This window comes from Mixophyes fleayi, chromosome 10 (assembly GCF_038048845.1).
Source record: "Mixophyes fleayi isolate aMixFle1 chromosome 10, aMixFle1.hap1, whole genome shotgun sequence".
Classification (NCBI taxonomy): Eukaryota; Metazoa; Chordata; class Amphibia; order Anura; family Limnodynastidae; genus Mixophyes; species Mixophyes fleayi.
The window spans coordinates 89,096,560-89,111,357 of NC_134411.1; the positions used below are offsets into that span (position 1 = coordinate 89,096,560).

The window sequence follows — 14,798 nt, forward strand, 5'->3', positions numbered from 1 at the left end:
GGGATGCGAGATTTATTGAGGGCAGGTGGAACATTTTAGCAGGATGAGCCTCACAGGAGTTATATGGAACTTACAACTTGGCACCTAAGACTGGAGGAATACATCTGAGTAACATTGTTGATTTGGAACCTCATGTGCCTACAATAAGGATTTTAGTTGGACTTTCTCCTTAAGGACACATTGGTCTTATTCCTTCAATATAACTCAATGTTATTAATCCACATTTTATATATGAGCTTTTTCAACTGTTATAGAAATTTATACATTTACTCATACATGTGACTGATATCTTATAGTGGGGATACACCTTGTGCTCTATAGACTGCGTATTATAGGATTGTCTATAGTTCCTATTTGCAGCAGAGACTCTTACATGTCTCTTATTTTGCACTGCACAGACTTTCAGATGTGTTTATTTTAAAGGAAAATTTTATTTGACTAAATTAACTGAGGTCACACTCACACCTACTCCTAGCCACACTGTGGCTATTATTATCAGTGAGCACTCACCCTTACAGGACTGTGCGGCATCAATTATCCTCCACTCACAATGACATAACTAACGCATCAGAGTTATTTATATATGAGTATATGTCTTGCAAACATGTCTTTGTTTGACCAAGCTGCTTGCCGTACCATTATATACTTACAATAATTATTGTTAGAATAGCTTTTGAAATGTTGCCTCATACTGTATCTGAACCCACTCTCCCCAAACCTTCCCCTTCTTCCCTCCTCCAGTTTTAAACAAAAACAAAGGAGAAACACTATCTTAGTACTGTAAATAAAACTCAATGCCGGCTATGATAGGAAGGTGTCAGAACACACAGTGCATCACAGCTCGCTCTGTATGGGCTGCGTAGCAGCAGACCGGTCAGAGTGCCCATGCTGACCTCTGTCCACCACTGGAAGTGCCTACAACTGACATGTGAGCCCCAGAACTGGACCATGGGGCAATAGAAGAAGGTGTCCTGGTCTGATGAATCACGTTTTCTTTTACATCATGTGGACGGCTGGGTGCGTGTGTGTCGTTTACCTGGGGAAGAGACGGCACCAGGATGCACTATGGGAAGAAGACAAGCCGGCGGAGACAGTGTGATTCTCTGGGTAATGTTCTGCTAGGGAAATCTTGGGTCATGACATTCATGTGGATGATACTTTGACACGTACCATCTACCTAAACAGTGTACAGATCAAGCACACCCCTTCGTGGCAACAAAAAAAATCTTATTAAACCAAAAGGGTTAAATGATTATGTAGAGCTCAATATGTTCTGGATAAAAAAATAAAAATGAAAATAAATAAATATAGAAATATAGAAAATTGTTCATACATAATGTTATATCTCATTCTAACCAACATACGATGAAGGGTTGAATATATCAATGTGAGAAATGTATCTACTGCTCACAGGTGAATCTGTGGTCTAGGGGTTTAGTGCACCACTTAAGCTATTGAAGGTTGAGAGTTTGAATCTGCAGTAGTATAGGAAAGAAGTGTACAAAATAAATCACTAATACCCCATTCATACTGCACCAAAATCCCGCGTTTTTCCCGGGGCGAGCTCAAACAACCTGGGTCTTGGTGCAGTATGAATGGTACAAATCAAAAATCCCAGGTCTTCAACCCGGGATTTATTGAGTGGTAATTCCCGGGTCAGAGAGAGATTTAAACACTGGAGCAGCATCCAGTCTTCATTTTTCAGCCAATGAAAACTGCTCTGGTGATGACTCCCACAAATTGCCAGGGCACAGACTTGTGCAGTATGAATGGGGTCAAGCCGGGAAATTCCCGGGTCCGAGGTGCAGCATGAATGGTGTTTCTGAGCTGGGACGCTCCGAGTCTCTGCAAAAACCCGGGATATTGCAGGGGCGGCTGTATGAAAGTGGTATTAGTATGGTTTTGTCAGAACAATGATTGAAACTAAGTTATCATGACAGATTGATTTTATATACTTGAAAAATGTACTAGGTGCATATAGGTGACCTTGTGGCTAGTGAACAACCTAGAGAGCTAAAGGTCCTGAATTTGAGTCCTGAATGTGAGGCACTCACACATCAGAATTATTAAGTATATATGGATGTTTTATGTGTGTTTATATATATATTTTAATTATATATTAAAGTTTGCATTTTTAAAGCTAGAAATTGAAATTAAAATAATGAGATGTTTCTTGTCACAAATACCACCACAAATCAAAATAAAAGTGTTTAATATGAATAAAAAGTTAATGTTTAATGGTATGATTCTGGAAAGAGTTAATTATGCTACCATTTGCTGATTGGACAGAGTCTGTTTAAATGGATCTTTGTGAAAATATCTGTGAGGAAACCACACTGCATGTGGAGAAACGCGTAAGGTCTATTTTATTGCAAATATAAGGTCCATCATAACACGCTGGTGCAGTAACAGCCGGAAGAAGTCTGCAAATATCTAAACTGTGGATTTGACTAATCCTATTCTGAAATTGGGAACAAAGACTACTGTGTGTGAGTACAAGAAACCGTAAGGTAACCGGCATTAAAGTGTGGTGAGGGATCAGGGGCCTGCTGCAGTCGGCGGGGAACCTTTTTTAATCTTATCATTTTTTATTCTCATTTATTTCCTATAGCTGTGCCTTCTTGAACATATCCAATTACCTCTACACTTGGAAGCTGTGCAGGGTTGGTCCTGGTTAGTATTTGGATGGGATTCCATCTGGGAATACCAAGTGCTGTAGATCAATGTATATACTTCTTATTTTTAATTAGTGGCATCATTTGTTATATTAACTATGTTTTTAATAAAGTGATTTACACAAAATTATTTGGATCTGTGGTCTTATGAACATTTGCTATAAAAGTTGTGTGCTTTTCATAGTTGTTAGTACCCATGTGTTCTACTAACAGAGATGTTGAATTCCTGGTTTATGTTCCGCAGACAGCATTGTTTTAGTACCTTGGATGGTGCTTCAGGCTGGTTGATGACATTGAGCATATTCTCCACCAATATTTAACAAACAAGGTGGCTCTGTAGACTGGTGTCCTAATTCTCTGTTCACAGCTAATGGTGAAGACTCTGGTTCAAACTCCCAAGACAGGCTTCTTTTAACTACATTGCCTAATGAGTCAGAATGAATTTTAACACTGAGAAAACTCATTTACTTAATCCTAAGCTAGCTCAGAGGGCTAGTAGCCTGGTTCTTTGCTTGTAGAGATGATTGAGGTCTTAGTTCAAATCCATGAACAACTTTAGCTTTTGTACCTTGGATTTTACACCGGGATTGTTAAATACAGTGAGAAAAGCCTCCACTTACTTGCACCAAGTGTTGGCTCAGGTAACTAGTAGCCAGGTGCTTTACTGACATTAGATGTCTGTGGCCCTGGTTCAAATCCCCCTTTGTACATGGGTTGGTGCACCTGGCTGGTTCATGACTTTAAGCAGAGTCTTCCTGAATTCACATTGAGGGCATGAGTTACTGGGCAATCAATAAAGTGCTCAACTGAGAGCAGAGTTCCCATCAATATTGTGAAAAGAGTAGTCTAGTGGCAAATTAATAATGTTAGGAGAATAACATTTTCATAAGTTAGCTGTTAGTTCTTTTAGAGCCCCCACAACCATGTTTAAATAATACTAGACAAGCAATTTAACAGATCATCACAAGGAAAGAACCCACTAAGTGGGTTGATGACAGAGAAAGACCATAAAGCCTGTCTGGGGATTCAAACCAGGACCTCCCACATCACAGTCAGCAATCTGGCTATTAGTCATCCGAGCCATCCGAGCCATTACATAATATGTGCAGCAGTGAGACCTTTATCAATGGCATCAAGGAGCCTGGAGCTAAATGAAAAGAATTGTAAATGTTATCTGGTTGGGGAATCAAACCATGGAATCCACGTAAACTATAAACAGGTCACCTATCTTCTGCACCACCAAGCTGGTACATCTGTTGTCGATATGGAGAGACTTTTCTCATGGACTTCATTAAACCTGTTGCAATATGAAATGTGCTAATAAGGAAGCAACCTGGAATTCGAAGCAGGGCCTCTACTATGACTGTCCATTGGCACCTCACTACTGTCTACTGAAAATTCTTACCTCCTAAATATACTGTGCTGGATCAACATCTCTACTAGCAGAGATGTTGAAGTCCTGGTTTATGTTCCCCCAGACAACATTCTGTTATTAGTAGCTTGGATGTTGCTCCAGGCTGGTTGATGACATTGAGAATAATCTCCCTTCACATCTAGCAAACAAGCTGGCTCTGTTGACTTGTGTCCAGGTTCTCTGTTTGCAGCTAATGGTGGTGTCTCAGGTTTGAACCCCAAGAGAGGTTTCTTTCAGCTATCTTTCCTGATGCACCAGGATGAATTATGACACTGAGGAAACCTTGGCTCAGAGGACTAGTAACCAACTTGTTTACTGGTAGAGAAGTTTGAGGTCTTAGTTCAACTCCACAAACAGCTGTAGCTTTTGTACCTTGGATTTTACACCTGACTTGTTGAAGACATTGAGATAAGTTTCCGTATTTTCTTACATCATATGTGGGCAGTGTGGTGGCTAAGTGGTTAGCACCTCTGTCTCACAGGACTGGGGCCATGAGTTCAGTTCCTGAACAGGGCTTTATCTGTGTAGAGTGTGTGCTCACTGATGTGAGGGTGTTGTCTGTGCAGTGCTGTGGAAATAGTGGTGCTATATAAATGATGATGTTGGCTCAGATGAGTAAGATCTAGATAATGTCAATATTGTAGGTCTGTCTCAATATGTCTGTCTCAATATGTCTGTCTCAATATGTCTGTCTCAATATGTCTGTCTCAATATGTCTGTCTCAATATGTCTGTCTTTGCTGGGTGGACTTGTCTGACTCATGACATTTAGGAGTCTTTGTAAAAGATGGTCTTTAGTCATATAAGTTAGTGGGCAAGTAGCAAAGTGCTCATTGGACAGAAGAGTTCCCATCAATATTGAGAAAAGTGTAGTCTAGTGAGAGAAGATTAGTGGAAAGTTAATAATGTAAGAAAAGTGTAGTATTTTCATAAAGTAGCTGTTAATTCTTTTAGAACCCCACAGCCTTGTTTATTTAATGCTGGACAAACAATTTAACCCATCACTTACAAGGAGAGAACCCACTGAGCAGGATGATGACAGAGAAACCATCAAGCCTATCTGGGGATTCAAACCAGGACCTTCCAACATCACAGTCAGCAATCTGGCTATTAGTCATCTGAGCCATCCAAGCCAGTACATGATAATGACCAGCAGTGAGACCTTTATCAATGGCATCAAGGAGCCTGGAGCTAAATGAAAAGAATTGTAAATGTTATCTGGTTGGGGATTCAAACCATGGAAGCCACATAAACTATAAACAGGTCACCTACCTTCTGCACCACCAAGCTGGTACATTGGTTGTTGATATGGAGAGACTTTTCTCATGGACTTCATCAGACCTGTTGCAACATGAAATGTGCTAATAAGGAAGCAACTCGGAATTCAAAGCAGGGCCTCTGCTGTGACTGCCCATGGGCACCTCACTACTGTCTACTGAGCTACCTTATACTTTTCTCAATGTCTTCAATCAACCTGCTGCAACATTCAATTTATGAAAATGAAACCCAACAGGGGATTCAAACCAGAGCCTGCTCCATCACTGCAAGTAAAGAACCTGACTACCAGCCAGCTGAGCCATTCCTTTCTTTAAGTAAACTTAGCGATTTTCTCACTGTCTTCAATCAGTAACTTTGTATCAGGAATGGGCCCTGCTTCTGATCTGTGAGTCCCAGCAAACTCAATAAACCTCAGTTTGACAATCAGTGGAGAGAGTCCAGCCACAACCGGAGTCCTCTATGTCTCTGGCTGTAAAAGCCTTCGGTATCTGATTCTTATATTTCTACATACAGTCATGGGCAAAAGTTTTGAGACTGACACAAGTATTGGTTTTCACAAAGTTTGCTGCTTCAGTGTTTTTAGACCTTTTGTCAGATGTTGCTATGGTATACTGGAGTAACATTACAAGTATTTCATAAGTGTCAAAGGCTTTTATTGACAATTACATTAAGTTTATGCAAAGAGTCAATATTACAGTGTTGACCCTTCTTTTTGAAGACTGCAATTCGCCCTGATATGCTGTCAATCACACACTGACTGATGGCCGCCCATTTTTGCCTAATCAATGTTTGCAGTTTGTCAGAATTTTTAGTTTTTTGTTGGTCAACCCACCACCTGAGGATTAATCACAAATTCTCAATGGGATTAAGGTCTGGGGAGTTTCCTGGATATGGACCCAAAATTTCGATGTTTTGATACCCGAGCCACTTAATTATCACTTTTGCCTTATGACGAGGTGCTCCATCATGCTGGAAAAGGCATTGTTCATCACCAAACTGTTCTTGGATGTTTGGGAGAAGCTGCTCTTGAAGGATGCGTTGGTACCATTCTTTATTCATTGTCATGTCTATGAGGGACTTTGAAATTAATTGCAATTCATCTGATCACTCTTCATGACATTCTGGAGTATATGCAAATTGCCATAATAAAAAGGCAGCAGACGTTGTGAAAATTTTTTTTTTTTTCATTCACAAAACTTTTGGCCTTGACTGTAGGTATCTTTAGAGCTTTGAAATAATGATGTCTAATCATTCTGCTCTGTGGTGGGGTTTGTACATGACAAGGACTACAGGAAGGGGAAGGTGACAAGTGATATGTGGAGTGATGATGATGATTTTGGTGTGGTCACCTCTCCAACAGACAAATGGCGGCTGGGGGCAGTTGGTGGTAGTGGTTAAAGAGAGACCTTTGGGGCCTCCTCACATTTGGGACTGTTAGCGAGAGAGACAAATATTTAAGTAAGTTACAATGAAGTTATAACTAAGTTTGATACAAACCTGAAAATACCTTAATGTGTGATGAATTCCAGATATCACTCTATAAGATAGACACAAAGAGTCTGATTCATTAAGGAACATAAATGCCGATATGTGCTGTATTTTGAGTAAAATCGTTCTGCGCCTGCCCAGAAACAAACCATATGTCAGAAAGTGCAGCAACGTCCAATTCATCTTTGAGCGCAAACGACCCTACTACAAACTTCGATTTCAGGGGCGGATCAGGGAGGGGAAGGGGCATATGTATGTAGTCATTGTACATTAAGGGAGTGCCGAGCCTGAGCGCAATCAACAGCGTCCGATTTTAGCTTTGGGCATCTCTAATATACATATTTTTCTGTGATATCACTTGCTCCAGCTAGAGGTCTGGGGTAAGTGTCTATTACTAGCGATGATGGTCGCATATGCTAGAACACGTGTTTGCAATCAGAAGCAACTGTAAAAATGTTTTTTTTTTATGTACAGTAGACATTAATAACATCCTAATAATTGTATTTTATACAGAGAAAAAAGTTTTCATTTTTTTTATTTTTTAATGTTTTGTCATTAATAACTATAACAGTTGACATTAATTACAATTTTTTCTGTGCGTGACTTTATATTCCACATATGTATTGGACGTATCCTGCAGTTTATTGTTTGTCAGAGCAGAGTGGATCTAGATCTGTATTCATCAACAGAGGCAGGGCCAGATTAAGGGCCACATAGGCCTATTATGAGAAGTGCCGTCCCACCAGAGGTGTGGCCAGTGATGTGTGGGTGTGGCCATCTGTGTGTGGGCGTGGCCAGCACCATGGAGGGCATAGCTTGCACTTCCCTCCAACCACCTACATCTCCCTCCCATCTTCCTTTATATACAGAGTGCACCACTAACTGGATCACACAGCATGTATGTAAAGTGAAGACTGGAAATACGTCCCAGCTGTCCCTCATGCCAGGACAAGCTCCTCATGAAAGACAAACATAGAAACGATGGTTGATTATTTTTATTTATAAAGTGCTTTAACAGAAACATACATGAAAAAGGATAATTTTCAGGTTTTTAGCAATGAAAAAACTACAGGGTGTTGAAAACTTTAAAAAAATAAAACAAAAATAAAACTTGAATGTCTGTATAAATATATATAAATACACTGTCTATTGCATGCATCTATATTGATCCTAATATATAAACATTCACTGACCACTTTATTAGGTATACCTGAACACCTGCTGGTTAATGCAAATATCTAATCAGCCAATCATGTGGCAGAAACTTAGTGCATAAAAGCATGCAGAGATCAGGCGCTGGCTGGGGAGCTGGGGGCATCTGCTCCCCAGGCTGGTCCCATAGTGGTCTGCCTTGGGCTGGGTCACTGGGCCACCTGCATTTTTTTTTCCTTTAGCCCGCTGAGTCGAGTCTTGAGCCCCCCCTAAAATTTGTTGTAGTTCAGACCAAACACCAGAATGGAGGAGAAATGTGATCTAAGTGACTTATACTCTGGAATGATTGTTGGTGCCGTACGGGTTGTTTCAGTACCCAGGCCCGGCGCTCCCATTAGGCAAACTTAGGCAGTTGCCTAGGGCGCCGGGACCTGCAGTGCGCCGCTGACTAGATTTTGTAATCTAGTCAGCGGTGTTTGGGACATAATACAGCGGCGGAATGGCGCCTGCTGTTTCCGTTTTTTTTTTTTAATGGATGCCCCCATCCGCGCAGCACTCACACATGACCACTGACATCAGTCGGTGATCATGTGATATCAGTCTTCTTCGGCGGCGTCTTCAAGGTCCAGAGAAATGCTGTCCCCACCCCCCGTGTTCTCACACTGTCACTGACAGACAGTGTGAATAAAGTTATTTCCCAGAGTCCCCTCCCCTCCCAGCATGCACTGCTCCCCTCCACCCCCCTCCTCTGTGTTTTTGGAAGCCGAGGAGCGTTTTTGGCAGCCAGTGGAGAGAACAGAAGAAGTGTGAAGAGCCCCCTGCATCTTCTGACAAGAGAAAAAAAGTAAGTAAATAGATTATTATTTTTTTAAAATTTATTTACTTTTATTTGATTGTCAAAGTGTTCCTGCGGTGCGGGGGGGGGGGGGGGGGGGGCGGGGCGCCGATTTTGAGAAAGTGCCTAGGGCGCCGTGGACCCTAGCACCGGCCCTGTCAGTACCTCAGAAACTGCTGATCTCTTTGGATTTTTACATACAACAGTCTCTAGAGATTACAGAGGACGGTGATCAAACCAGAGAGGCAGTTCTGTGGGTGGAAACGCCTTGTTAATGAGAGATGTCAGAAGAGACTGGTCAGCCTGGTTCAAGCTGACAGGAAGGCGACAGTAACTCAATTAACCATGGGTGGTATGTAGAAGAGCATCTCTGTATGCACAGAACATCCAACCTTGAAGTGGATGCTACAGCAGCAGAAGACCACACAGCACCCTTGTGACCGCCACACAATACACAGCACCCTTGTGACCGCTACATAATACACAGCACCCTTGTGACTGTCACACAATACAGAGAGCAACTTTGTTGCCACCATACAACACCTAGCACCCTTGCCACTGCCACACAATGCAGAGGGCAACCTTGTGACCACCACACAATACAGAGGGCAAATTTTTGAACACCACACAATAGATAGACAGACTCTGCATACTGATTCATGATGCAAAATGTGTATTTGTTCAACATTTCAAGATATGGCAAAGTCCCCACTTCTGCAGCATGAATCAATCTGGAGTCCATCTTTATACTGGTGTAGACAGTCCGCCAGTGGGCTATGTCTAAATGTGTATTGGGCTATGGACAAGTGGCACCATTGCTTTTAGCATTAATCATGTTTTTTTTAATCACCTGACTTGGTTCTCTTATGGTCTTAGGATTCCTCTCAAAAAGAGCAGGTCTAGAGGGGGCAGGAAGGCACAAAAGCCCAGAGAACGGAAGAAGCCAGGGCCCAAACCAGGCTGGAAGAAGAAGATTAACGAGAACGGTTAATGTTCCATAAGTTTCTCTTCAAAAAGAAAGAGGATCTTTTCTGCACAGAATCAACACTACAACCTAATAAAACCTGATAAAGTGATAGTAGTCTGTGGAACAATTTCCATTGTTTGGAGTAGTAACTATATTTCTGTTTATTACGGTCACGGGCCGCCGCGTTGCCTCCGACAACCCGCCTGCCTTCTCTCTTCCGTGTCCTGCCGTTTCCCTGATAGCCGGCCTAAGTTCCTGGCTGTTGTCAGGGCAACACTCCCTTTACTACCACCGCCCCCGGTAAGCTGTCAAACAGCCGGACGCACACGTAGTGAATATTTATTAATTAACCACCTCCTGGGGCTTATTAGTTCAGCCCTGCTTTTGGATTGGTCAATAGTACTATTTAAGGCAGGAAGAGCATAGCCTCCCTGCCAGTTATCGGTTCTCTGTTGTCAGTACTGACCAGCTACAGGTTTCCTGCTATTATCTCTGCTCTATTGGACTAATATTTGTTGTGAGCTTGGCTTGTTTCTGGACCCTGCTTTTATGCTGATGGCCCTTTACCTCTGCCTGGAATTTGGATACTCCCTGCCCTGACTTCTTGGCCTGTCCCTGTATACTCTGATTGCTACAGACCCTTGACCCTTAGGGCTAGATTTACTAAGCTGCGGGTTTGAAAAAGTGGGGATGTTGCCTATAGCAACCAATCAGATTCTAGTTATCATTTTGTAGAAGGTACTAAATAAACGAAAGCTAGAATCTGATTGGTTGCTATAGGCAACATCCCCACTTTTTCAAACCCACAGCTTAGTAAATCTAGCCCTTAGACTTTTCCTAGACTAGTCTCCGATACTCCGGTTATTCCTCCTACCACTTGCGCTATAATTTCAAACATAAGCTCCAACTACCTAAGAGTTAAGTCCTGGGGGCATAGGAGTACCTGCGAGCAAAACGAGTTCATGTTTGGAACACCAGCCTAACAATTATACTGTAATATATAATATAAACTATTAGATATTATTTTATAAAGAGAAGGCAGCGGACATTACATCACCTCTACTGTGTCAGTCTAATCAAATCAAGTATTGTATTACACTTATAGCAGAGCCTTTGAATGGGGAAATCAGAATCCTATTTATGTTCTATATAGTCAATCTAAAATCTAATTCTGTCTAAAAATGACTAAAATCCCCCAATATTATAGCTCACACTCACTATTAACTGTCCCCTTCTGACACCATTTAGATTTACTTCTAGAGCTGACTCTTAGGAAGTCATCAGTTATTCCTTCCTTATCTCAAATTACAATCTCAATCTAATTTATTCTGAGTTAATGTAAACCAATTACCGGTCTTAAATTATTATTCTGCACAAGGCTTCTTTCCAGCCAAAGGTGAAATCAAAATGTCATCTCAACAAAGATATTGTTATTCCTGCAGTAGGCCAGGACTTGGCTTCTCGGCAGGAAGACTCACTCTACCTGTTGGAAGTGGTCAGGGCTTTGGGGGTCTATGTGGACCAATCTGCCTCCTTGCGTAGAATAGATTGCCGCCTTGTCCTGTACGAAGCACCCAAGAGAGGATGGCCAGCACCGAAAAAGACAGAGACAAGGTGGATCAAGGTGACCGTCCGTCAGATTTACATCTCAGAGGGAACTTGGGTTCCTGGCTATATTACAGCCTCCTCTACCAGATCGGGGAGTGCCTCCTGGGCAGTGCAGAAGGTTGCCTTGGTTGAATAGTTGTCCTCCATCCACTTCAAAATACATCAGTTCTGGCCGAAAAGTTTTGCGCACAGCAATGTCTCAGTGTACCTACTCCAAGGGGCAGCTTTGGCACGTTCCCATTTTGAGCAGTATTCCCCATATGGAATGCATGAGTAAAGAGGATTTTTTATACTCCCTGTAAAATCCTTTTAGGGGACACTACACTCCCACCACTTTAAGCTCTTCATTCTGTTTTTCGGTTGAATAAGATTTTTGTTTAATTGTTACTTTAGTCCTATCCTGTGGGGTTTGCTTAAAAATAAAAACGATGGGTCTCTGTACAGGAGGCATAGAGGGGGACGAGAAGGTAGACAACTCTTTAGTGTAGTAGTGCCTTACTCCCAGCACAGCGCCCTCTATACCCCATGGTGAAGCCCCCAAATGGATTCCAAGAAATGAATTAAACGGCGAGTACAAACATCTTTTCAATACATTTTTTAAATGCAGCCTCCCAATTTTATTATTCTCTATTACATATTTTTTTGTAGCTTTCTGAAAACCATGTGTAAACCTGCAGATAATTAATATTAACAGATGTTCATATGAAACTATTACCAAGCATTTAAGATACATGTTATATGTGTGAACAAGGTGTCAATTTGAAATGTATCGATGAAATGGCAAAACATTGTACTGTGAGCCTCCTCTTTTGGTGTCCTAGAAAAACAGCACTGATATTTGGGTTTTCAGCTGTAAAATAAACTTGAGCACCACTGATTTAGATAATAGACGAGTATTTAGACATCTCTGTGGGGGGTGGGGGGAAAGAAGAGAGTGTACAGAGTGTATCCACCACTTACATTGTTTTTACACCGTGAACATAGAACAGAAGAGCGTCGCATGCACTCCAGTAACCTCAAAAAACAAATCATTCTGTGCTAACTTCTTTTCGTGAGAAAAAGTGTCACTTACTATTCTAACATGACCATAGGTAGATGGGTGGATAATTTATTATTTTAATATATTATTTACACAATAAACAGTAGATGGTTGGGTCCTTCACTGAGAGAAACATTATGATTCTCTTTCAGTGTACGCCTGTTGCTGCTGTAGAATAAATTCTGCACCAATACAAACTCCAGTGCTTAGAAGAGATCAGGCTCATCGTACAAGTCATCATCATGTGATGTCAGGAGAACGCTCCTCAACAGGCCAGCGAGTTCAGGGTCCTTCTCCTCCCAAGAGTCCGCGATCTAGAGATAAAAAAAATAGTCACTGAAGGTTAACTCCTACTATATTATTTGATAAATGTTAAATAGAACATGGGCATGTATAACCTTATTTCTTAGAACAAGCTCTAGCTCCATGTAAATGACTGGGGTGTCTGTCCCATCACTACTGTGAAGCAGGACAATCCCTAGATGGAATCCTAAATCTGACATCTCTGCTACAGAAAGGAGCCTTAAGTTTAGTATTGGTCTCTACTTTAGCAAAGCTTTTTCTAGATTACATTTTTATTTTTTTATGGGAATGTGCATGTGCAGCTCCCTTCCCCTATGTTGAGGTTGCCAAGTCCCCTTGTTACTAGCTGCTAGTTCTGTAATTCCAGATGTGAAGGCATCACTCACAATCAGCCCCATTGGAGCTAGGGTCCATATACCAGAAGACTGTGTCAGAATATGCCTCGCTTCCTATGCAGCATCGTGTCAGGACGCTGCTTCATCTCAGCAGCTCCTGCCTCTGGGATTGGATTGGATTGGACTTTATTATTGTGTTTCTCTGAATGTATTATCGGCAGTATCTCTGATCCACCAGAGGTGCTGCTATTGTGCGTTGCTTCGCTGTCTTTTAGGCGTTAACCTTGCTGCACCAATTATCTCCTGCACCTGTGTGTTTCCTATTTATTCCTGCTACTCCTTGCATATCTTGCTGGTCATTGTTGTTGTTCCATGTTGTTCCCTGCTCTGCTCCTGGTTCACCCTTTCCCTGGGATTTCTTCATATCACCTGTTTACCTGCATCAGCCGTGTTCCTGGTATTTGCTTTCTGCATCTCCCTGCAATCCTCATTGCTACACCATCCGGTTTGTACCTTACAGCAATAAACATTTGTGTGTTTCACCATATTCCGGGCTCCTTAGCTGTGATTTCTGCACTGAAGTGTAACAGACTGCAGGGACTTCCCCTGCTTGTAATGGATAATATAGGTCATTCCTTTCCCTCCTGGACTGTACCAGAGACCAGCCTATATGTAGCACTTATTCCAACCCAACGTTCACCGATATGGCATAAAGTCCTGTTATCCATCCACAGAATCAGGTCTGGGAGACACAGAGGACATCACTGGAAGTTGAGCTTTCCCTCCTTAGACCGCGCAAAACTGAAATACATCTAACTAAATTGGCCTATTTTCCATGGTTTTCTTAAAAGGCCTATATGGTAGACAAGAGCTGTATCACGTGTTTCCAGTATCCTGCCAGGTGTCTACTGGCCTCAGTGAATACCATAGGTGAGCAGATGCGCCTTTTCCTCTCTTCAAGCCACCGCCAATCTAACTTGGGCTCTCCTGGCACTCAGACCTATTAACATGTAAGACCCTCCCCTCCCCATTGTCTTGGGTACATGTCCTGGCTTTGACAATCACAAACAAAGGGCTAGTTCATGTAGCAGAGGTGTCAACTCTGACACCTTTAAGTTTTAAGGTTTTATCTATGGATTATTCGGTCTCCGAGGGGTGAAAGAACAGACACCAGTGTTGTATACACTGACATTACTGCCCACCAAGAATACAAAACAGTCGGTGAAAATTGTTTTCTCTGCATATGGATTGTATAAGTGGAAATTGCTTTACTGCATAGCTCAATCTATTATCATATGATGCCAAAAGAGTAGTGCTACCATTAGCCAAGTTAGAAATGTGATCGAATAGATTTAGAATACTCCCAGGTCAGGCCTGAAGTTTTAGAGACGGCAAAACAAGCAAAATGCTGAGTACATTGGGGAAAATGGAGACTAAATTTGGCTGAGAAAATGGGTAGCTACTGATCATTACAAACACACCTAAAACAACAGTGAAGGATAACACAAACTGGACAAGTGCTGGCAAACAATACAGAGAATACTAAACTGAGAGTAGATATTATACAGACTGATGCATCATACCTGGGGAAGCCGGCTCCTGAGTCCAGTACTGGGCTTTGGGGACTTAACAACGCAACTGAGCAGGAACTGACGGCCACTGCTGAAGACATCAGGGGTATCCATCTGAGAAGAGGACGAAGAGT

General features: G+C 41.9%; 1 protein-coding gene across 4 annotated transcripts in view; it reads right to left on the bottom strand.

Moving 5' to 3' along the window:
• Nucleotides 1–14,798, bottom strand: part of FANCA (FA complementation group A) — a 52,566-nt gene that overhangs the window by 10,255 nt on the left and 27,513 nt on the right. For 3 of the 4 annotated variants that reach the window (XM_075189069.1, XM_075189071.1, XM_075189070.1), the window contains exons 42-43: nucleotides 14,677–14,778; nucleotides 12,509–12,769 (exon numbers count right to left, since the gene is read on the bottom strand). In XM_075189069.1, coding sequence (XP_075045170.1) covers nucleotides 12,662–12,769; nucleotides 14,677–14,778 — 210 coding nt within the window. In that variant the 3' untranslated portion in view covers nucleotides 12,509–12,661. Of the gene's footprint in view, nucleotides 1–12,508; nucleotides 12,770–14,676; nucleotides 14,779–14,798 lie in introns of those variants that run through there. The other variant, XR_012679567.1, reaches the window with a different exon arrangement.